The 23,284-nt window shown below is 34.5% G+C and overlaps 4 protein-coding genes and 1 non-coding gene across 5 annotated transcripts; 1 reads left to right on the plus strand and 4 right to left on the minus strand.

Moving 5' to 3' along the window:
- Positions 1 to 908: 908 nt before the first annotated feature.
- Positions 909 to 9,580, minus strand: LOC146163519 (serine--tRNA ligase, cytoplasmic-like). Its single transcript, XM_083381052.1, has 10 exons — positions 9,410 to 9,580; positions 8,931 to 9,082; positions 8,406 to 8,564; positions 7,648 to 7,792; positions 7,372 to 7,526; positions 6,835 to 7,056; positions 6,157 to 6,240; positions 5,283 to 5,480; positions 2,869 to 2,998; positions 909 to 1,807 (listed from the first exon to the last, which is right to left on the minus strand). Exons 1-10 carry the CDS (start codon positions 9,543 to 9,545, stop codon positions 1,677 to 1,679), a joined length of 1,512 nt encoding a protein of 503 aa, XP_083237178.1. The 5' UTR covers positions 9,546 to 9,580; the 3' UTR covers positions 909 to 1,676.
- Positions 9,581 to 10,751: 1,171 nt separating this feature from the next.
- LOC146163520 (cytochrome c oxidase subunit 4 isoform 1, mitochondrial-like) lies at positions 10,752 to 12,098 on the plus strand. Its single transcript, XM_083382017.1, has 2 exons — positions 10,752 to 11,087; positions 11,632 to 12,098. Exons 1-2 carry the CDS (start codon positions 10,889 to 10,891, stop codon positions 11,973 to 11,975), a joined length of 543 nt encoding a protein of 180 aa, XP_083238143.1. The 5' UTR covers positions 10,752 to 10,888; the 3' UTR covers positions 11,976 to 12,098.
- Positions 12,099 to 13,246: 1,148 nt separating this feature from the next.
- LOC146163521 (solute carrier family 35 member E3-like) lies at positions 13,247 to 16,157 on the minus strand. Its single transcript, XM_083381603.1, has 5 exons — positions 15,707 to 16,157; positions 15,489 to 15,599; positions 15,026 to 15,179; positions 14,393 to 14,596; positions 13,247 to 13,987 (listed from the first exon to the last, which is right to left on the minus strand). Exons 1-5 carry the CDS (start codon positions 16,094 to 16,096, stop codon positions 13,905 to 13,907), a joined length of 942 nt encoding a protein of 313 aa, XP_083237729.1. The 5' UTR covers positions 16,097 to 16,157; the 3' UTR covers positions 13,247 to 13,904.
- A 2,821-nt stretch (positions 16,158 to 18,978) lies between these two features.
- LOC146163522 (mesencephalic astrocyte-derived neurotrophic factor homolog) lies at positions 18,979 to 21,667 on the minus strand. The gene is made up of 4 exons (XM_083382257.1): positions 21,465 to 21,667; positions 21,109 to 21,233; positions 20,512 to 20,653; positions 18,979 to 19,450 (listed from the first exon to the last, which is right to left on the minus strand). The coding sequence occupies exons 1-4, from the start codon at positions 21,562 to 21,564 to the stop codon at positions 19,284 to 19,286; spliced, it is 534 nt and encodes a 177-aa protein (XP_083238383.1). The 5' UTR covers positions 21,565 to 21,667; the 3' UTR covers positions 18,979 to 19,283.
- On the minus strand, positions 20,195 to 20,269 carry Trnat-ggu (transfer RNA threonine (anticodon GGU)). Its single transcript has one exon. It is a non-coding gene; the product is annotated as a tRNA-Thr (tRNA).
- Positions 21,668 to 23,284: the final 1,617 nt, after the last annotated feature.

Genomic DNA, 23,284 nt, shown 5'->3' on the forward strand with positions numbered 1-23,284 from the left:
AGTTGTAAATTCAACGGAATATAATGCCTATGGCCAAAATAACGCCTGAAACTGTATGGAGAGGGTATGAGACGATCGGGAGCCATTGGTCAATTAGGTTGAGGGCTTCTGTTAAAATTGGGCGCTTTTATCATAAGGCATAGGTAATAAAACATGGTATAAGTTTTTGTATTCAAGTAGTCAAAATAGAAAAATACAGTTTACCGGGCATGGCCACGTGGTGCCGCCCTTAAATCGGCCCCTGAGTATAAGTAAATTGGACAATAACTTAACACGTTGTAGTTGAACGTTGGGTAGAAAGCCAAATTGAAAAATCGCAAGAATTTCCTTAAATAAGCTGTTCTTCCTCTTACTTTTTAATAGGGCACTATTTAATCACATTTTCCATTTTTCATTCTCACAAATTGCACTTTGGAAACAAGCTCATTTGTGACTCGGTGATTTAAGAGATTTGTCGGCCAACTAGGAAAGGTTTAGTTTACACCAAAATGTTGTGACGAACCCACGCACTACTTTTACTTCTAAGGTAACCGCTATGACAAATCGTTTCGAAATGACGAGGTTCCAGTCAAGTCATTTGTAAAAACAACTTCAAAAAATACTTGAATAAAGTCAAGTTATCTGAAAACAGTTTACAACACGGGATAACCGAGGTGAAAAGCGTTGTGAAAATTATCTTGATAAGAGACAACTAATACCGTAAAATTGCTAAAATACAAACAATTTAGGAAAATTGCATTCCATTATTTTTGTTGTTGGGTGTTAATATTTACCAGTTCAACTTTTTAGTTTTGTTGCCACGTCATCAAGTATTGCATGGTGATTTAAAGGTACTGATCTACACGAATATACCTAGCAGAAAGTAACAGTCAGTTGTAACAGCACATTACCGCATAAAGACCAATACCTCAATTATACATCAATTTTATTCACCAAAACAAGCTAATGTCACGATGTGGAAGCAACTTTTGTTCTTTAAATCAACAAGAAAATAGATTTTTTTATTAGCGGCACGTTGTAAATCCTGCAATTTTTTTATAAGCAATCAATGTTTTTGGACGCGACGCAATAAAAAATACGGCCGTTTCTTAATGGAAAAATTTGGCTGGTTTCCAACCAAAAACTTACTTTTTTGGTCAGATTAATAACAGTAAAAATCTGTTTCGAGACGTAACATGTATTATATTGCCCTACTGTTGTTTCAAGTAGCTTGTTGCTTCAAACTAATCATAGCGCGAATATATTGCCATTTTTAAACACGAATAAAAATAAAAAACGAGCAATGAATTCAATTGAGTAGGTCACCTAAATACCCAGTTTGTTTGTGTACAGCCAACAAGCTCGTTTTCACAGAACTAAACGCCACTTTTTTAATTAATTTACAAACTTATCCGCCTCGCATTCGAAGTTGGAACGTGAAAGGTATAAATGTAATCAAAGTTTAGAAATTTTTAAATATTCGGGATGAAAACAGAGTGAAAGCTGTATTAAGGTAAAACTGAAGTTTTCTACCTACATTTTTTAAATACTGTAAAAAATAACGACGGCAGCCGCAACAGGAAAACTTTGTCGGGCGTCGGACTGATTTTCTAAGCTTAAACTCGCGAGTAGGACACACAAGCGTTGCCTTCACTAAAGCGGCGAATTCTTCCGAGTTACGCGGGATTTCCCAGGGATCACGACTTGACGCTGAGATCCTTCATTTCACCAGTGACGTCACCGCCCTTCTTCTTTTTCTTCTTCTGCTTCTTCGCTTCCTCTTCGTCGATTGGCGCGGGCCGAGTGAACTTGATCATCTCGCGGTATTCTGCGGCATTTTTTAGTTAGAGGCGCCCTGCTGGGTCCAGGTGCGAGGTTGCGGTACGCAGGGTTGTGACAATGTGACGCATATAAATGGCCCGAATTGTGCCGTTTATATGAATATCTCCTTTTTGATATATAGTTTTTAATGTTTTTATTATATTTAACTGACGATGATCGCAAGAACTTGAAATAATTTATTGCCTTCTTATCTATCCTAGTCGGTAGATTAGAACCGGTTATGTTGTAAAGGGTGAAGTCAGTCTGCCTGCCGTGCAAGCAAGTAAAAAAATCCTGTTTTAAAGTTTCAATTTACGACCTTAGAGTCAAGCCGAGCACGTCGCTGTACTGACTTGAGCTTGGTAGGCTCATCTGTTACTATAGTCAAAAACAACTTTAGCACCCTTGCATGCTGCATCATTTTTCTATATATAGCTCAAGCAACTGAACAATGATTCGATCGCAGTAATTTACCCTTGTTTTATTTCGATAGCTAAGTCAATTAGCTATATTTAATTATATGCTAATTTTATGCGAAACTTTACTGATGCGTCGTGTTAAGAGTTATTGTCTGAGTTGGGGGTTCAAGGATTTAGACGATTTTCAAATTCGGATTCCCAAGGATATTAAAAACATAGATAGGTAATAAATGCTGCAACATTTTTTTATGGGTTTACAGGAGTTTAACAGAAAGGTTTTCAGCTGATAATAGGGTATGCATAATTTTTAGTCTGCGAGTTCTTAATTTCCCGCCACCCTTTACGTTTTACAGCAATGGTGGACAAACTTTTTTTGTCTCGGCCTACTCTTTTCAAAATTATGAAAGGCCCACCACGCAAAAGTACGAAAACAGGGGTTTAGCTATATTTGTTTTATGGCATAGCCTTTACAATAAAGGCGACATATCTGACCTAACGTATGCATTATCTTACTAGTATCCCTCCTGGTTCAAACAAAAAACAAGAAAAAAAAAACAGGCTAAACTAACTTCAACGCCACGCAAATCTGGCCAATTAATGCGCTGTTAGTAATAAGCACAACCAAATGACTTAAGGTTCTAGTTCTTACGCTCAGGCATGAAGGGCCGAAGTACTTCAGGAATGACGACTCCCTCCTCTGACTGGTAGGTTTCCAAAATGGCGCACATCACTCGCGTGGTGGCGCACATGGTCGCGTTCAGCATGTGAACGAATTCCACCTGCCAATAGAATACACAACTTATATTGTAAAGTGTACTTGTAAATAACAATTAGTTCAAATGCAAGGTGTTTAAAAATACAACACCAAAATATATTACAACTTTGAGCTGTCAAACATAACATATTTAATGAGGGGACATCTGAGGTTTAAGACAATACTGTGTTTCACATTCTTGACATACAAAATTACTTTTGCCTTTTGTTTCGTGTACAATTTTACTTCATTTTAATAAACTGTATTATAAAAAGAAAAAACATGGCAATAGACAAATGGAGTTAGCCTGTGTAACAGGCAATGGCAAAATACCCTTAAAAAAGTACCAATAACATTGGTAAATATGGAGCTTTAAGGGATCAACCAAATCAGTCGATCAAGTAAGGCCAAAATAGAAAAATCCAGGCTGGTGTTAGATTCCAACTCATGGCCATATAGTAGCTCTATCAACTGAGCCACGCAGGTTCAGAGGAGAGCAAGATTTTTGTAGATACTTAATCGAGTGATTCGGTTGGTCACTTCAAAGCTCCCGGTGTAATAATAATAGTGTTATGATTCGACTTGTGAACACCTAGATCAGTCGTTGTACATGTATGGTCGATTGGTCGTATATGTAATGAGTATGTATGTTTCAACTTTCAGTAGCATATAGTTATGAGCTGATATTATATTTGTACCGGTGAACTGGTGCACCATGATACAATCCCTTAACTCAAAAAAAAGAGCGAAAAAAATATTCTTTTGCAAGATGTCTAGTATTAAAATTTGTTAGTTTTACAGCACGTGAAAGAGGTGCGGGACAACAAAATTATCGTGGTTTAATGACTAGGATTTAAGGAATAAAGAGTACTGCGATAGGGAACAATTAGCTACATCAGCCAGGCTTTAATTAATGTTTGCGTTGTAGAACTATAGTCAGATATTGAACCGCAAAATTTATTCAATACAAGACAGTAACATTCTCGTGTTTTACAAAAAATGAAAATATATATAAAATCAACAAGTGTATTAACTGCACTAAAATGCTGGGCACAAAAAATGCACCCTTTTGGCAGCCCCAACCACTTGGTTTAATTTTTTTTACCCCTCGAGCGTCTTGAAAAATTTGAAAAACTGTACAAATGTATGTTTAGCTTTTGCGCGACATACGATGTACAATTTTACTGTGAATGGAACCCGGACCCAAAACTCCGTTAAACTAGTGGCAGTAAAACTGTTAGGTAAAATTTTTAAACACCGCGAGCGACTTGGAAAGCATAAAATTTGAAAAGCTGTATAAGTGTGTTTGGCTTTTGCGCGACTTACGATGTACAATTTTACTGTGGATGGAACCCGGACCCAAAACTCCGTTAAACTAGTGGCAGTAAAACTGTTATGTAAAATTTTTAAACACCGCGAGCGACTTGGAAAGCATAAAATTTGAAAAGCTGTATAAGTGTGTTTGGCTTTTGCGCGACATACGATGTACAATTTTACTGTGGATGGAACCCGGAGCCAAAACCCCGTTAAACTAGTGGCAGTAAAACTGTTATGTAAAATTTTTAAACACCGCGAGCGACTTGGAAAGCATAAAATTTGAAAAGCTGTCCAAGTATGTTTGGCTTTTGCGCATCATACGATGTACAATTCTACTGTGGATAGAACCCGGAGCCAAAACCCCGTTAAACTAGTGGCAGTAAAACTGTTATGTAAAAATTAAAATCCGATTAAATAGCCTAACCTCCTTCTAAAATTATAACTGAAATAAAATGATCGCTATTTCACTTTTAATCAACCAACTGGACGCTAGACAGTTGACGTTATCTAGTTGACTAATCCTGTTTGTAAATATCCAAGACCACTAAACCTGTCGATTTAAAGCCTTAAAAGAGTTCATTCTTCCACAGGAGTAGATCTTCGCACGTTGGATGGTAGGAGGAGATATTGGTGTTAAAGTATTATCAGCAATAAGAAAAAGATACTAATAAATAAAAAACTAAAAAAATGAAAATAATATTCGACAAAACATATATATAATAACAGAAAAATCAGAAAAAAAATTGTGGTTGATTGTTTTTTTGAGTAATTGTTATAGAAATATTATTGGCGTTTAAATATTATCAACAATATGAAAGAGACTAATAAATTAAAAATATTCAAAAAAAATAAAAAATATATAATAATAGGAAAATCAGAAAAAAAAGTGTTGCGGTTAATTTTTCTTTGAGAAATATTGTTAATGGTTAAGGAAAAATTATTGGCGTTTAAATCTTACCAATAATATAAAAAAAAATGAACCCGAACCCTACCTTTTCCATCATCTTCTTTGTCTGTCCGAATCGCACGCGCAGCCGGCGAGCTTGGTAGTCGAGGCAGTTGGAACAGGACACAAGCTCACGATGGGCGCCCGAGCCGGGGAACCAGGCTTCCAAGTCGAGTTTCTTTGCTGCGGCGTGGTTCAGAGCGCCGGAAACTATGTTCACGATGCGGTACGCGATCCCCAGGTCCTGCGAGTTTTCAAGAAAAATGTTACGAGTTGCGAGGATTTCAGATTTTCGGCGCTCTGGTTTGAAGAACCTGTTGTAGCTGTTTATTCCCAATTTTTGTATCGCGAAAAATAAAAGTTCGTACAGCGGTATATACGTCGAGAGGTTTTCGCCCTGATCTAATTATTCTAGTAGACAATGACACTTTTATTAATTTTATTATCATCGAAATAAACAAATTATAGTAAACTAGTGAAGATAGAAATTTGTTACATTTTTAATGTTTTCCGTAAGTGTAAAATACAATTTGCAAATGGATGTCAACACGTATACATTGGCTTAAATAAAGTTTAATACGGTGATTTTGTTACGACGACGGCGTTTTTTTCAAAGAAAATAAATCAAGAAAAAAAAAATTAACACCACCACGCCTCGTTCTGTTAACAGCATGATATCACAAAAACTGTGTTGAAAATAATCTTTAAAACTTGCAAAACACTGTTGTCTTGTGAGGTCTTGCTTTAAAGCTGGCCCTTACCAAAAATTCAGCAACCAAATAATTGCTATTTTATATATTATTGGAATGGTTTTATTATGAATAGCTAGTTTATAGATTCCTATACAATAGACCTGTTACGAAAATACTAGAATCAACAAATAATAATAAAATATTTTTGTAAAAAGTGATGCAGCCTACCTTATAGAAACCTTCAGCTGTGTCAATCATTTCATCCATACATTCCCACGACTTTTCTGGAGCAGAATAAACAAATTGTTCTACCTGAAACAAAAAAATAGACTGTCACTAAATCCCTCCGGCAGGTATAAGAAAAGATGACCTTACTTTCACTTAATGGTTTTTAATTATAAGACATTTTTAGCATAATAGCATTTTTACCAAAAACTACCAAACCAATTTCCAAAAACAAACAGTATAATAAATTCTAAATTGACCGATACTGAAACACAAATTTTTTATTTACCTGGAATATGGTAAATTTAAATCAAAATAAAATTCAAATAACCTTTCAGTTTATTTACAAATATTAATTTAACTCTTATTTTGCACATTAACCTTACATGATACTAAACTTTTTTTTTTGCAAAATTGGAAAATTTGTTTGTTTTTCAGAAAAAGCTATACCTTATTATCATAACAAAATATCAGCAATATTATTGGTAAAGCGACATATCAGCCTATCTCTAGGTAATTACCAAAACTTCTTATTTTTATTTCTTATCTGCCACTAGTTATATAATAAGCAGTAAACAAATATCATAGATATAGGCCAATTTGTCTATAGACATAAAACTATATACACATAACATTTGTGTATAGACATAGCAGTAGAGAAAGATAGCCAAGCAACTGTACCTTTTCAAATTGGTGGACCCTGAATATTCCTCTTGTATCTCTTCCATGGGAGCCTACTTCCTGCCTGAAACAGGTAGAAAAGCCAGCATACTTAATTGGCAGCTTATCAGGCTCCAACCAGTCATCTCTGTGAAAGGCAGCAATTGGCTGTTCGCTTGTCGCAATTAAATATTTCTCATCAACTCCTGCTTCATCTGACTTTTCACTTGATTTGCCGATTACCTTTTAATGCAAGAAAATGCATTAAAACAAATGGGCAAAAAATCTAATTTTTAAGCAAAAGGTTGTCAAAAACAACTACTATATAATAATAGCAAAACTGAATACCTCATTAAGAACAACTGAATATTTTGAGATATATACTGTAATATTATGTATTAAGAAACTGCAAAGTACAATTGTAATGTCAACATATGCATAAAAGGTGAGTTACATTTACATTCTGACAAGTGTTCCAATTATTAACAAATATTGTTGGCTGTTGCCATATCATTTATATTATAAAAATAGAGTAAAATGTAAACAAACGTAACCTACTTTGTACAATTCGTCGTCAAACTGGCTTAATTGAGCAACTTCTTGCATAACTTCTTTGCGCATGAAAAATGGAGTATATAGTGGCACATATCCTTTGCTTGCTAGTCTCTGGAGCGCAAAGTTGATCAGGGCTTGCTCCAGAAACACAAGAGGACCTTCATAATTGGAACAAAAACATTTACAATAATCCACCAGCTATGAATTACTTGCAGCAAACAACAAAAATTCCACAGAATAGTTTTAACTACAAAATCGGGCATGCAAATTTTTATTTACCTTTCAAGAAATAGCCACGGCTTCCTGAAACAATTGCACCTTTTTCACCTTCGAACCCATCCACCATTGTCACCAAATCGACATGGGAATATTTTTTTCTTATTGTACAGTCACCAAATGTTCTTTCTGTGCGATTGTCTGCATCCTAGAAATGATATGAGCAATGGGGTTTAATATAAGGAAATTAAAATAGTCATTAAACATAGCTTTGAATCATGGCTCTCCAATGAGTCTCCAGACTGGGTGTTGTGTTTCTAACCTCTGTTTGCCTCGGAAGTAGAGTAACAGAGTTCAAGTAAGCCAATGGTTTAATTCGAAAAGGAATAATACAAGAAGGGCACGAGCATTTATAGGCGAGTACTCTCGTAATTTACATTGCAATACAATTACTGTACAACACAATCAGTGATTGCTAACACATGACTAGAGCACGCGACTCAGGGGCCGCGGGCAATCTCTCGCAGGTGAACCGTGTGAACACTTCATGACAGTGTACTTAGTTTTAGTGCAAAATGATGTTGTTTTTAAAGCGTTAAGTGGTTGAAGACGGAAAAATTTGGTAAGCCCTGGTTTGGATTGCCTCACAAAAAATACAAATAAATTCTTAACTAAACAACAAAATATCAAATACCTACTATTTTCTGAATTAATTATAAATGTTTTATAACACCAACGTTAACTTGGTTCTGACTTAGTGCGATAATGATTGTTTGATTCATCCGACAAAAAAATAGGTGAAAATGGGTTTATTTATTTACCTCATCATTGCTAACAGGAACAGAGTCATGTAAAATGTTTCCAATTTCACGCAGGTTTGAATGCCTTACTACTTCCAGTTCCAATCGCCGTTGGTCACATTTTGCAATCTCCTCATCAACCATGATGCGGATTTTCTTGATTTGAACAACCGTCAGTTTCTACAAAAATGTTAGTGAAGATGGTTAACATTGGGGTTAAGTCAAAAAATGACCCTGAAGTTGGTCTAAAACTGCCACAAATTAGCAATGCATTCAATGAAATAACTACACACATATGTGGTAAACTACTGCAATCTAGTCCTTGTGAAGCTGCCTTTCGACCAACGAGTACATTGAAAAGTTTTCATCTTGTGGGGTTTTGTAAAGTAAAAAGTTTAGCAATAAAGTTATAGGTAACTTTAAAATTGTTTTATTTTTATAGTATGTCACCAAAGCACAGATTTAGCCTGAAAAAACACCAGCGAATTCATAATGCGTTAAAAAAATCTTTGACAGTTTGTTGATTAGAACTTTTGGTAAAATTACATTAAGAATTTCTGCAGACAGTTGCTCCAAGATGGGCAGATCATCGGGAAGTTTTTCATCATCTCCTGCTGCTTCCTTGTTCTTCATTTTAAGTCCAATGCACTTGCTACACAAATTCTTCATCTTGTTGAGGTTGTCCAAAGTGTAACGGCCTTAAATTAAAAAAAAAATTGTTATTTACACTGGAAGTGGGATTTGTTAAATAAATACCATCATTCTGTCAAAGCTTTTAAAATCTATTAACATGATTATACAAAAAGTAACAGGACTGGAATCGAAATCGACAATAATCAGTAACATTTGTTATATCAGAAAGATTTTAATACAATATGAACGTGAAAGCCAGCAATTTATTTGATAGCAGAGTCGCCCATGTAATAGAAATACAAAACGAGAGTTTAGTTTTTACCTAAAATAGTTACCCACTAAGCACAAAGCAATTTTAAATATTTCTAAAATTTACAACAACAAGCACTCACATTTTCTCCATTCGGTGTCAGCCTCAACGAGATTATCAACCAGTTTAACATCTTTGTAGCGCTTTGCCTGATTCTCACGCAGTTTTTCGGGATTGCCTCCTTTGTCGGTTCTGAACAAATCCAAATCCAGCACCATGTTGCAAGTACTTTATAAATATAATTATGCAAATTAATTTCTAGAACCAAAATGTAATTTTACAAGTACAGTGGAGAAGCATAAGCTAAATTATCCATTCATCGCATAGTGCACACGCGTAAGATGACGCAACCAAAGTATCACCCAACCCACATTTCATTGCAATTGTCACACCTCTGTAACGGTCCTTTCGCTGACATTTTATGTCTATAGTGACGACCGTAAATCAATGCGCATCCAAGTGTATACGCTTTAAAAGGGTTGAAGCTTAGGAATATAACTGACAAAAGGTTAACAAAGAATATAAAGATTAGGTCAGTATTAATGCATGTCACAACAACAAAATGTTTTTTTATTGTTTGTCCTAAGTTCCTAACCTATGTTGTATCTTTTAAACTCTCATGACGACTTTATTTAAAGTCGCTCACTTTTGGGCGTCAGAAATAAGACCCAATATGATTACTTTACAAAACAACTAACAACTAAATGTTTCTCACTCTTAAGCAAAAGCGAATGGTGCGTGGCTAATGCAAAAAATGTATCTTTGATGGCTGTGTATATGTTTAACCGACTTGGGAGAACCTTTTCATTTTGAAGGCGCTGTACGTAGCCTAACCATAGAACTTTCTACAAATGTTTGTTCGAACCTAAAAGAGCATTTATCGCGCTTCGCGCTTGTGTTTCTCAGCAAGTGAACTTTGAGAGTTCATACGCCTAATTTAAATCGCATTTTTATTCACATGAACAATATATACACGACTAAAAATTGTAATCAAGTTAAATTAATCTAGAATTTACAAAATGTAACATTTCGTCGATTTCGCGTGAACCTTATTTAGGCTAAATGATGTTTTTTACAGTCCCGGGGTAAATGACTCACAACTTGTTTGTCCGAATTATTTTCCTGTGCAAAATTATTAAACGTTTCCTCTAAATAAAAAAAATTAAACTTGATGAAAGACGCTAAAAAGCAATGTTTTTCCATGTTTTCTCGGCCGATTTTTTTACCCAGGGACTCCGTATTAAATTAACTCTGGATAAAATCGCTGCCATAGAAAACAGTGCAAGAATACAAAGTATTGTGGTTTAACAAACTTTTTAAATTTTTTGGTTGAAAAATAATTATGTTTTCAGAAAAAATATTTCACCTATTGTTTTGTTGGCAACCATTTTGTTCAAATATGACTCCACGCTACAGGATAAATTCAATTTCGCTGCAGGTTCCAGGTTGTTTGATTACTTTTTACTAACCAACTGCAAAAAGTCAAGGTGATTTATTTTGACGATACTTTGTTGGTTAATATTTTTTGTTTCGAGACAAGTCTACAAAACAACAGGTGAACATGGCCTCGTCCCTGCTACGTTTAGCTCTCACTCGCAATCCTGTAAAGACTCTTCGTGTCTTAAACTTCGTTCGAAACTCCTCTGTTGCCGCCCATGGTCCTGGCCCAGTCACCACTTACGACCCAAACATCAACCATTGGTTTTACGAATCTATTATTGAGCCATTTCCAGACAAACCAAGAACGATCGGATTCGAAGGTACTTTGTGAATTTCATTACTAAATGGGTTAATAGCTGGTCTAGAATCCTACCACAATGCACATTATTTGGGTTAGGGTGGGTCAAGTATTATTATATTTATCATTTAATAATACCCACATCCAAACGCTAACTCGCACCCTGACCCAAATATTGGGCGTTGATTTTAACTGTGGTAGGATTCTAGTCCATACCCAGGTTGGAAAGTAAGCCACGGTCATAGCCGCGCATTTCATGTAAAATCAACGTAAATCGCTCAAACTTTTGTCGCGCTAACTGTTTTCAGTATAGTACTTCACTTTTTTTCATTTGACAAATAACGTTATTAGTTTATTACAGCCGCGCAATTTCTAGCTGCAAAATCGCCTCCCCGTGCAAAAGTTTCCAATCTGGTCCAGCACCTTAGTTTGTAATGTTATAAATTAGTCCTTTTTGAAAATTTTCAACTTTTCATAATGATTTTCTTCAATATAAATGAATAATTTCAGATTACCTATGGTAAGCATTATACAATTTAAAAAAAATATATTCTTATCAATTTCAGGTGAGCTCAAAGCCTTAAAAGAGCGAGAGCTAGGCGATTGGAAAAGCCTTTCAAAGGAAGAGCAAATGGATTTGTACAACATGTATTTCAGTATGTCGGTGGCCGACATGTGCCGCCACACCGACACTTGGAAATCATCCTTAGGTGCTAGCCTTCTGGCACTGAGCTTAGCAATGTGGTTTGTCTATGTCCTCAAGACCTACATTATCACCAAACAGCCCCACACTGTCACAGACCCAGAATGGGTCAAGGCAAGTTTGAAAAAGCAGCTTCAACTGCACAATGGCCACATTACTGGCATTTCATCCAAGTGGGATTACGAAAACAACTGCTGGAAGAAATAGACACTTCCTGGTGTTTATTGGTATACAAAAACACTTTACAGTTCATTCTATTTACTTAAAAAACAAAAATATGTGTTGCTTGTTTTAACAAAATTTATGTCAAATACAGATGGGACTTAACCATACTTTATTTTGTGAGAAAAAATAGCAGTCCAAAAACACTATTTATTTTTTTTTTGAAGTAGTATTACACATCTTTACAACTCAATTGTTACCAATTTTAACCCAAAATCAATAATATATGTCAAAGTAAAAACCTAAAGTGCACATTGTGTCACAAAATACATAATGTATGAAAATGATTGCAAATCACAATCAATTGTAACAAAAAAGCTGTGCAACATCTTTATTTATTTAAAATGAATGTAATTATGGTCTTCTGTGAGGATACTTACATGTCCTGCAGTTTAACTTTCTATTAGGTGTAAATAAGTTATTTTGGAAAGTGTCAGTAATTCTTTTGAATAAATAACAAGTTCAGGTGCAGGAACAAGTCCAGTCAAAGTTAAGTCCTTGGTTATTAAATTAATGCATTAAACTATTAAAATTGGTAAAATCTTCCTATTATTAGCATTAACTAAATTAAAGACTAGAAAGCAAAATTAAGATAAATGTAACCAAATTTGATAAAAACAATAGCTTAAATGAAAACACCACATTTTAACCAGTCATTTGTATAAAAGACCCAAAGTCAATAAAAATAGTAACTTCTGTGCACTTTATTCAATACATTAAAACACTGGGAATAAGTCCTCTCCCAAATGGGTGGATATGCACATTTCTGATGGTAGAATAATTTTATTTTTTGCCTATTATTAGTAAACCAGGTTCCAGCTGCTAAGAACCATAATATTCTCTATAAATATCCTTTCCTACTTACTATCATTCTAAAAAAAATCTAAGTACCAACTTTTGAGATTTAATCCTAATAAAAAGTTGACAAAGAGAAACCAGGGTTAATGATTGTATTTTTTTCAAAGTAACACAAAAGCCTATATACAGAGTGTATGCCTAAACTTTTAATAAAATAAAGCTTTAGGCGTATACAGCAAGTAAGGTATATAATGTGCAGTGTATAAAATAAGTTGTATAAATATGAACTACAGCTAAGGTTAAAAAATGCATCAGTACAGTAGCATAATTTTCGGACAGCGCAAAAAGAAAACACAGAAAAAATGAAATAAGCACTAATTAACTTTGAAGTTAATGCACAATTACAAGCAAATAAAATAAAAACTCCTAATGCAGAAATATTAAGTAAAGCAAATATCACAGGGTGACACAGGATAAGCACACTTTTAATGCGTTTGCCCACTTCTAGTCTAGTACATGGTTGTTAGTTGGTCTAGCTGTCTAGCACATGGTTGATAATCACAAAAAACGCCATAAACAGTTAATGTAATGGGCATAAATTGCACCTTGAAGTGGAGTTAAACATTAATAGTCTTTGAAAGAATTGCTTCAGGTATAAATAAATTTCAAAACAACACTTTTTTGCTGCCTTGGTTAGGCCTACAATAAATGAATTAAATCCTACCATATATATAATATATGGATTAAACATCACCACAAATTCATTATCTGGAATGCAAAACAAAAATATGAAAACATTTGATTCTAAAAACAAAGCGCTATGTTTTTTTTCACAAAAAAACTAAATTAATAAATACTAGAGACAACCAAAAAAATTTATATTCTAGTTTTGTAGCTGATAAAGGGACCTGATTTTATGATAATTTTAGGAACAACAAAACGGGGTAACTTACAAAAAATAAGACATCAGTATGACAAGTAAGATGTGTGCTTTACGAAATTGTAAAAATATATGGATAAACAACAAAGCAGTTTACATCAGACAACAAAATAAAAAACATAACTAAAGTATACAGAAATGAATTACAGAATACAATAGATATACAGTGCAGGTGTTTAAGGTTTTGTGGACAATGAAGAAGCCTTGCTCGTTGGAGAGTCATTTTGTTTCAACTTTAAATGTGTATAAGTAATAATTCCTGAAATGAAAAGTGTCACGAAATTAGAATTAAAAGTAGGGAAGTGTGATCATCACCTCTTTTACATTCTAACAACTGGTATTTGAAAAAATATTTTGATTCTAAACATACTTTATAGACCTATTTTTCAACTAGAAATAAATATTTGTCTTGATAGAGAATAACATGTCATCAATATGTACACTATTCCAATATAATGTCCTTTATTAAAAGTTATAACTGCTGAACAGAAAATATCAAACAGACAAAACATAAAAAGTAATTGCAAAAAACAGGAAAATTTTGTTTTGTAAGTCGCTAGTACCTTTATGATGTCTTATAATTGCAGCATGTACCCAATGCTTGCCAAACAATGCCATTGTTACTTAAAGCATGCTTAAGAAAATTCTTATTGGTGCAACTTACCACACAATGTTATGCAGATGCCAACCAGTTGATTAAATTGTACTGGATCATTAAATATCAGGTAGCCGCCTAACAAAGTTATACAAAACTTAAAGTGACCAAACATGTTGTAGGTGACCGGAGATGTGTTGCCAATGATCCAAAATATAGTTAGATTGATGAAGAATGCAACAAATGCAGTTAAGGCAACCAGCAACAACACATCTTGAATACAACATTACCACATTACATACATACAGCTAAAACAAATTATTAAATCTTTTAAAAAACAAATATATGGTACACTTTAAAGCAAATAACTTGTAAATCAACATCATCTTGATAAAGACGTTTTGATACCTACTTGTATCATCATGGCATTAGTCTTTACCAAGATAATGTCGATTTACTTGACCATTTAGGCTTAGAGAATCATACATTTACAGTACATTTTATTAAAATCCCAACAAACAAGTTTTTTTAAATATAACTTAAAAGGAGAGTTATAAGTTAACTGAAATATCTACATCGATATATTGTGTAAGCCCTTAGGAGTCTCAGGGGCATATAAGTACATTTTTAATCTCAAGTTATTTGATTTGAAAATGAATAACTTTGAATTCCTATTGTTTCCAAAATAAATGCTTAACCTACCATTATCCCACTCTCCACTGAACATTCCCCCTTGGGCAAATACTGGCTCAAAAAATGGAATTACTACGAGAAGCATAACGGAAGACAACGGTGCTTGATAATACAAAAGTTGCATTGAATTTGCTTGTAAATCTTTTTGCTTGCTGCCAACAAACTAAAACGAAAAATGTATTATTTCTATTAATAAATTTATTTATACACTATTACCAAAATCAGCAACAGCAAATCTAAATTTAAAAAGTGAAGTTTTTTTTTTAAATAAAATATAATTAGAATGTTTTATTAATTCATTGAAATAAAATTACATGTTAACAATAAAACATAATTACTATATTTCACATTTTTAGCCCATTTTACTTTTAAGTCAGTCATTTTGAAGTAACAAAAAGTAGGTTATGTCTAACTTTCTATTCAGACCACACAGTTATGAAGGTTCATCAACAAACAATATTGATAAACTCACAATTTGATACAAAGAAGTAACTGCTACACCAATCATAGCAAACGTGGTGCCTATAAGGTTGAACTTGATGTCATAATACGAATTGATAAATACACCAATTGTGATAGGAATCTGAAAAGTTTAAAGATAAAAACATAAGGCAACGCTAAAAACTGATTAACTAGTTTTTATCCACATACAATTACACTAAAACACTGTAAATTTAAAAAGTGACTTACCAAAGTTGCTTTAATACCATTTGAAAACTCTTTTTGATAAAAGTATGTTTGAATTAAGATTATAACAGGTGTGGTCAGTACTTTAGCAAGTTGGTAAGTACCAACTGTGTTATTTTGTAATGATAAATTCGTAAAGACAACAAATCCACAGAAGGTTGCTGACAGTGGCAAAATCTGAGTGATTGGCAATTTCTTCGGGGCAAAGACACCAAACGTTTGACATATAAACAAACCCAATGAGGTAGCCAGAAAATGAACACAAGTTAGCGTAATGTTCGGAAATCTTTTCCTCGAGTATAACCATTTATTGAGGAAAACAATGCTGATTGAACAACAGAGATTCAAAATCAATCCAGCAGCTATTGCACCATCTTGCTTTTTTATTGCCATGATACACTTTATTTAAAATTGGTATTACTAAACAGTTGCTACTTAAAATACTGCATATGCATCGTCTGTGAAAAATAACCTTTATATAGTGATGTTTTACAAAAAACAGACCTTAAGTGTTGATAAACTATATGCCACTTGAGATGTTTTGGGGCACAGGTCTAGGATCCTACCAACAGCAACAAAAATAAGTTGACAACATTGAATTGCAAAGGAAGAAATAAATGTAGGATAATAAATATAACAATAACACTTCAACCACCGGAACCCAAACTCGCACGTTACCCCAAATAATGTCCCGATAATATTGCCCAATATCGACAATAGTTTATATACTTGCGATAATGCTTAACCTAATATACTGCTAATTCATCTCTAAAATCTGAAGCCTTCATTTCAAGGGCTTTGCCGAGCGCACACAATAGAACTTTTTTACTCTTTATTTTTAGATTTGTCTCATATGAAGTTTTACACTTGTGGATTCTGTCCTACAACAATTTAACAAGTGTTATAACACTAATGTTGCATGTGTTAATTTTTTACTACTTGGTCATGAAAATGCGGATCAGATAATTGTAATTTTTGGTCGAAATATCCGGTAATGGTATGATGGTATTAAAATAAAATGAGAGGCTATTTGCCCGGCACTAACCGACACCCTAACCCAAATGTTGTGTGTTGCTTTAATAATAAATTGTTTCAACGCTGTGGTAGGATTCTAGACCAGTGCCATATTTGAGTAAGGGTGACAGTTAGTGGTAGATGGTCAGTCAAGTATTATTAGATTATTATTATTTAATAATTTGCTTAGCCTACCCAAACGCTAACGGGTAAAACTAATTTACGGAATGATGAATGGTCGGAATGGTCGGAACGCTCACTAATTTAAGTGTTACCCCGTTAAAACAATTATTAAACCAACGCACAATATTTGAGTTAGGGTGGGGGTTAGCGTGTTACCCACGCTAACCCGCACTCTAACCCAATGTTTGTTGTGGTAGGATTCTAGACCAGCTCCCAAATGGCGCTCGTCTAGAATCCTACCACAACAAACATTATTTGGGTTAGGGTGCCGGTTAGCGTTTGGGTTTGGGTGAGTCCAGTAATAGTGTTAAACAATATTACTTGACCTACCCACACCCAAACACTAACCGACACCCTAACCCACATATTATGCATTGCTTAATAATCATTTCAACGTTGTGGTAGGATTCTAGACCAGCGCCAATACTTTTGTTGTACTATATTTTGCTTATTTACTTTTACAGAAACCATATAATCCTATCAGTGTTGCAACGAATTAGTACAATAAATACAACCACAGTGCCACACACTTCCGACTTTTCGCGTGGCTTTGTTTACTTAATGTTGGCGAATGTTTACTCATGCGTAAAATTGCCAACGTAACGTTATCTGGGGAAAATCAGTTGCCGGGTTAATTTGTCTTTGCCACTCACTCCTCTACCTCGGAAGCAAAGAGATTCAAGTCTCTTTGCTCGGAAGAGATAGTTTTTACAACCAATTACACTGTGTTACGGAAAATACGTGTATAAAATTGGACCTCACGTTATTTAATCTAATCCATATGTTTCTTATCCTGTAATATCTAAAAGCAATAAAACTGTTTCGAAGGGGAACACACAATAGGCCTTAACAGCAAACAATGCCTAAATACAAAGCAGAAAAATCTATAATATCATAGTATGTTTGTAGATCAACGACATAATAAAGCCTAATACGACTATTAGGTAATGGTCCTATTTTCGTCTTGTTCTGAACTGTGTTTTACGTTTATTTCGACGTTGATCTTGTTCTTATTTCGATCTTATGACTGGAGTCCTTTCAAAGTTCGACCATAGTACTTGGTAAGGTCTCTCTGGCAGTTTTTACCAGCCAATACAAAATGGTAAGACTATAATTCCTTAATTTACTACTAATAATGTCAATTGACAACAAAAGCAGCTGATAATTTCGTGTTGCCATTAAAAGTTGTAATCTAACAGTGCGCTCGTCCTTACTTTTAACACATCCACGATTCGAAGAAACCTCTGAATTTTTCTGATGGATATAACTGACAAAATACCATTGTCCTTATCACAATATTGTTGAGGCTGTGTGTACTTTCTGTCATGCTTGCGAAGCCAGTTTGACGTTGTGTTGCACCGTGTCCAAAATAATTCAAACGTGTTGTCCGTTTTCAAATAACGATAAACATTTTAGAACGCGAAAGGGATTGCTAGCGAAACAACAACAGGCCATTCTAACATCGAGAGAGCTGACAAATTGGTAGTTGCTTTCTAATAAAAACTTTTTTTACAGAATAGTTTTTAAGATAAATACAGTGCAAAATGTTTCGTTGAAAACTCTGCTAATGACCTCAACAAGAACACACAAGAAGACCTACAAAGCTCAATATATATAGCTAAATAATCTATAATACCATAGGCCTACTTTACGACCAATAACATAATAAAGCCAAATTCGCAGTAATAACCGCGGCAGAATGAGATCTAAAATCGAGAAATAAGACCTAAATACGTAGAAATAACTATAGTCTACACTGCAGGGACGGGTAGTCGGGTATGGGACGATTGGAAGACACCTGTTTAGCATCGGCCGACGTTAGGACGCCCTTTGGTTGGTTAGGTTGAAATTAGAGGGGGCGTTCGTGATAAAGCTAGGGGTGTAATTTAGGGTTAGGTGAAAGGTTTTGTAGTCCTTACTCTGGTCATTTAAGTCTTATTCGGACTTGTTTGGGTCTTATTAGGATTTCGACGTTGTCACGACTATTAGGTATTAGTCCTATTTAGGCTTTATTCCGGCGTTAAAGTTTTTCTAATTTCGATATTAAGGCTGAAATCCGACCTCAACTATAGTGCTTTTAATAAAAAACATTTTCAGTTTATTTCGTAGCAAGGAGTCTCATACAGTTGCAAAGTAGTTGCAAAACAGTTTGATAATATATATATATTTAGCGCAGTTGAGCGCACGAACGAGCGAACGAAATACAGCAAACTTTTGATTGGCGTAAAAGTCTTTACACTCATTCATACACAGGATTTTCACGTTTGCCTGAAGAAAAGCAAAACAAAAATAGAATCTCTATTGCAAAACCAGTTTCCGTTTTTTAGTAAAAATGTAGCCACATAAATTTTCTAGTGTAGAAAAGAGACATATAACACGATCATCATAACTCTTCACGAACGTATTGTGGCTTTAATTTGTTAATACGATCGACAAAGTCCTGCTTTTCCGCGCAGCCCCTGCAATCCTCGTTCCAATCGCTTAGAATCTTTTTCAGCTGCTTGACTCGCATTTTGTTCAAGTTTAGGTTTTTCCAATCCAGCTGTTTCTCTGCGATATTAAAATAAACAATGCCTCATTTCTAAAGGTCTCAAAATTTTGTAGAATCACATAATATGCATATTATGCTTAATTTGATCGTCATTGACCAAGTACCACGGTTGTCAAACTGTTCTTCTTGCATTTTTTTCACTAACTTACTTCTTACACCCAAGTAACTTTATTTATATATTTGTCTTCGAAAATCACAATCAGTTGCTGTATTTTTAGAAACATTAGGCTGAATTCAAATGTTAGGTTATAAATAATAATATATTTAGAGAAATGTTATTACTACAAAGAGGTTAGATATAGTTACAGTAAAGTGTATTAAAGTTTTGTGGTAATTTGCAGTATTTAAAAACCCTTGCAATGCACATTTATGTGTCTATGTATATTGGTATATGTTTATAGCTTTACATAATTGACTCAAATAACTAAGCAATAGCCAACCATTTATGAAACAATTACAATGTGACAGCTTAGAAAACTTGAAATGAGGGGGCCTGGAGTTTATAAGAACTTTTGACTGAGGTGATTTTTCAGTCATACTTCTAAATAGATACCAAATATCAGGACATTCAATGAAACATATGTACACACATAGGAGTGTTAACATCTGAGATCTAGCCCTTCTGAAGCTGCTTTTTGACCAGCGATTACGGCTTACATATCATTAGTACACAGAATGTCATTGTGCAGATTCAATGAATCTGTCGATCAATGATGCAAGCAGGGGGCACTAGAAAAACAACTAGCCTGCAGTGAGGTTCGAACTCACGACCTCCGGTCAAACCGGGACCGTTGATCTACCAACTGAGCTATGCAGGCTCAGAGATGAGCGAGTCAAGAAACAGCCATACGCCAATGCTTGCTCAATCTGTTAGTACAAGCAACTTCATATTGAAGGGGATCCACAGTACCATATCATTCATGATCCACAGTACCATATCATTCATCCCTTCAATATGAAGTCACTGCAGGCTAGTTGTTTTTCTAGTCTGCCCATCAGGACAGCGCAACTTTCATTTTATCTAATGAGAAAGGCTAAACAGTTTAAATACTTTGCTTACCATATCTAAGTTCGCAAATTTGTGCATCCTTCTTCTTCAAGTTGGCGCAAATCTTATTTGGTGGCATGTGATAACTGCAGGGTTTCGTAATATCGCCAATAGTTCCAGTGGCTGAATCATCAGTTCCACCGATGTAGTAGCACTGAATAAACATACAGAGAGCTGTTATGCTAACTTGCAAAATTGAAGGGGCAAGTGATAGTAACAGTACTCGTTCAATACTAGTGTGGTATGCTAATCCAACACCACCTTGAATTTCAATCCTGATTTAGTATCTAACTTAACATTTTCCACTTTACAAGGCCCTTTTTTGGAAAATTGCATAATACTAATAATGGTAGCTAGGTTACTTTTTCAGTTTTTCTATTTGACCTTGTAGTAATGACATCATTTCTGAGTAGGCTGTATTAACTGTACTTTTTTTATAAAAAAATGCATAAGGGTTTAAAAAAATAATTATTGGACATCTCCTGCAGGGAAATAGTATTGTAATGTGTATGTTAGAGGTCTCAAGGTGCGGTGTTCTTATTAAAACCTGGCAAGTTGCAGTTTGAAAAAATGCAATATATGTTTATTTTTTATTGTATTAGTACTTACAAATCGGTTATCTTTGCCTTTTGCCTTTCGACATTCTTCGCGCAGCCTAGTTTGGATTTTCGGTTCTTGTGAAATCCCTTCTTCTTCCAACGTTTTTTGGAACTTTGTCAGAAACTTGATACAAACTTTAATAAAGTAGAAACAACATTATTGACGGGTGCTTTACTGATATTACAAAAATAGTAGGTAAAACGCAACATCACATAACACTGCCATGTATTAAATTTAATTAAAGGTTATAAATTTAGCAAAGAATAACTCCATAGTCTTATAAAAATCCACAAGCCAGCATGATAAATATACCTCTTAAAAGCAACACAATTAAAAATACAAACAAAAATACAAAAACAATTTACCTTCACAATCATCTTTATCGACTTTAGCAGCAACTGCATTTATGTCCAATAACAGCAGTGCCATTATTACCAATACAGCACAGAACAGAATTGAATTCATCTTGATGGAATGATACAAACTTGTATAATTAATAGTAGGCAGTTTTATTTATTGCTTTTTACAGCAATATTAATATTTTGCACACGTACATGCAATGTTTACTGAAACTGTAAAACAATCGTGTTTTTATTATTGACAGTTAATTTTATTTTTCAATAATAAACACACTTCTCCTACCACAAACTGCTAACTTTACAAATCCATACTATGTCTGAAATTTTATAAAATTACAGCAAAATGCGCCGCGGCACTGGGGGCAGTAATACACTATATAGTCGATATACCAGGTAAACTAAAACTGTGTACTTCAATAGATACAATTTTTAACGTCAACCCTACTAAAATACTAGGCGAGATCTATTGTTCGTCTATACATAAAAATGTGAATAAAAAATGAAATCCCGGCAACTACGTATGACTTTCTCTCGTTGTTAATGATGTAAGAAGCTGTCACGGCATTTCTATCTTACTTTAGCACCACTGTTATGAAACACAGGGAATTCCTCTATTTTCGCTAGTAATACGTAGCACAGTTTGTAGAGGGGATTTGGCCATTTGTGATTGGCTGAAACCGATCATGCGTTACAAATTTCCGCCGCATACACAAAAGTCCCTATTATGTGAAAAAGTAAAGCCAAGTTTTCAGAAACAACTAAAAAACAATTAATTTGGTCAACATCAAAATACTATTTGGAATATTTTTAAAACACAAAGAAAACGCTGTCGATCGTTCCTATCTAATTCACGCAAGCCATTAAAATCTATATACAACGAAGTCTAGTTTTCAGGAACAACTAGAATTCATACTTCACGAAAAGTCCTCCATGTAAGCGTATAGTATATTTAAAAAGTTCGTTAATATTTCATATAAACTGAAATATTTTGAACAAAAACAACTAGATGACGTCGTAAGTCGTTAACACCCAAACCCAGCGTTTCTCAACCTATGGGTCGTGACCAAAATTTGCCGTTTGATATGGTTGGGTCGCCGACTGCAGTTCCTAGTTCACTTGGTTACATTTGTTAAGATTGGTTCGGAGCAAGATTGCTAATAAAATTTGAGAAAACCGGCAATAAAATATGTTGGCCATATGAATTAAGTTTACACTTACAAACAGGGAGTCGAACCGTTTGACTTTTCCGGTTCAGGTTCGGTTCGGGTTCAAAGATTTTTTCGGAATCTGGTTCAGTTCTGGTTTCGGTTCGGAGGAATTTAAAAGATCCGGTTCAGCTCCGGTTCGACCATCGCTATTTCAAAACCGGTTCATAAAGTTCCGGTTCAGATACAATATAATTTGCGTTAAATCTCAAAATGTGGGTCGATAAATGTAGAGAATAATGTTTGAATTGTAAGTCATTTAATCTAAGTTACGTGACTTATCTAAAAAACAGCAACTCATTATTGAAATATCTAAAAAATAAAAACTCAACAATTTTTTCATTCAATATTCATATTTTTTTCATAAAATTTCGAACATGGCGTAACTGGACTCTGTAAAATAGAAGTTGTGACGTCATGCAGGAGCGAACCGCTTTTATTTACAGGTTCGGGTTCGGTTAAGGTTCAAGTACTTTCAAATTATTCGGTTCAGTTCCGGTTCGGCTCCTTAAAATCTTATAAAAACCGGTTCAGGTTCGGTTACGGTTCGGATAAAATTGACCCAAAACCGGTTCATAAAGTTCCGGTTCGGTTCCGGTTCGACTCCTTGCTTACAAAACG

Source organism: Ascidiella aspersa, chromosome 2, assembly GCF_963924565.1.
Source record: "Ascidiella aspersa chromosome 2, kaAscAspe10.2, whole genome shotgun sequence".
Lineage (NCBI taxonomy): Eukaryota > Metazoa > Chordata > Ascidiacea > Phlebobranchia > Ascidiidae > Ascidiella > Ascidiella aspersa.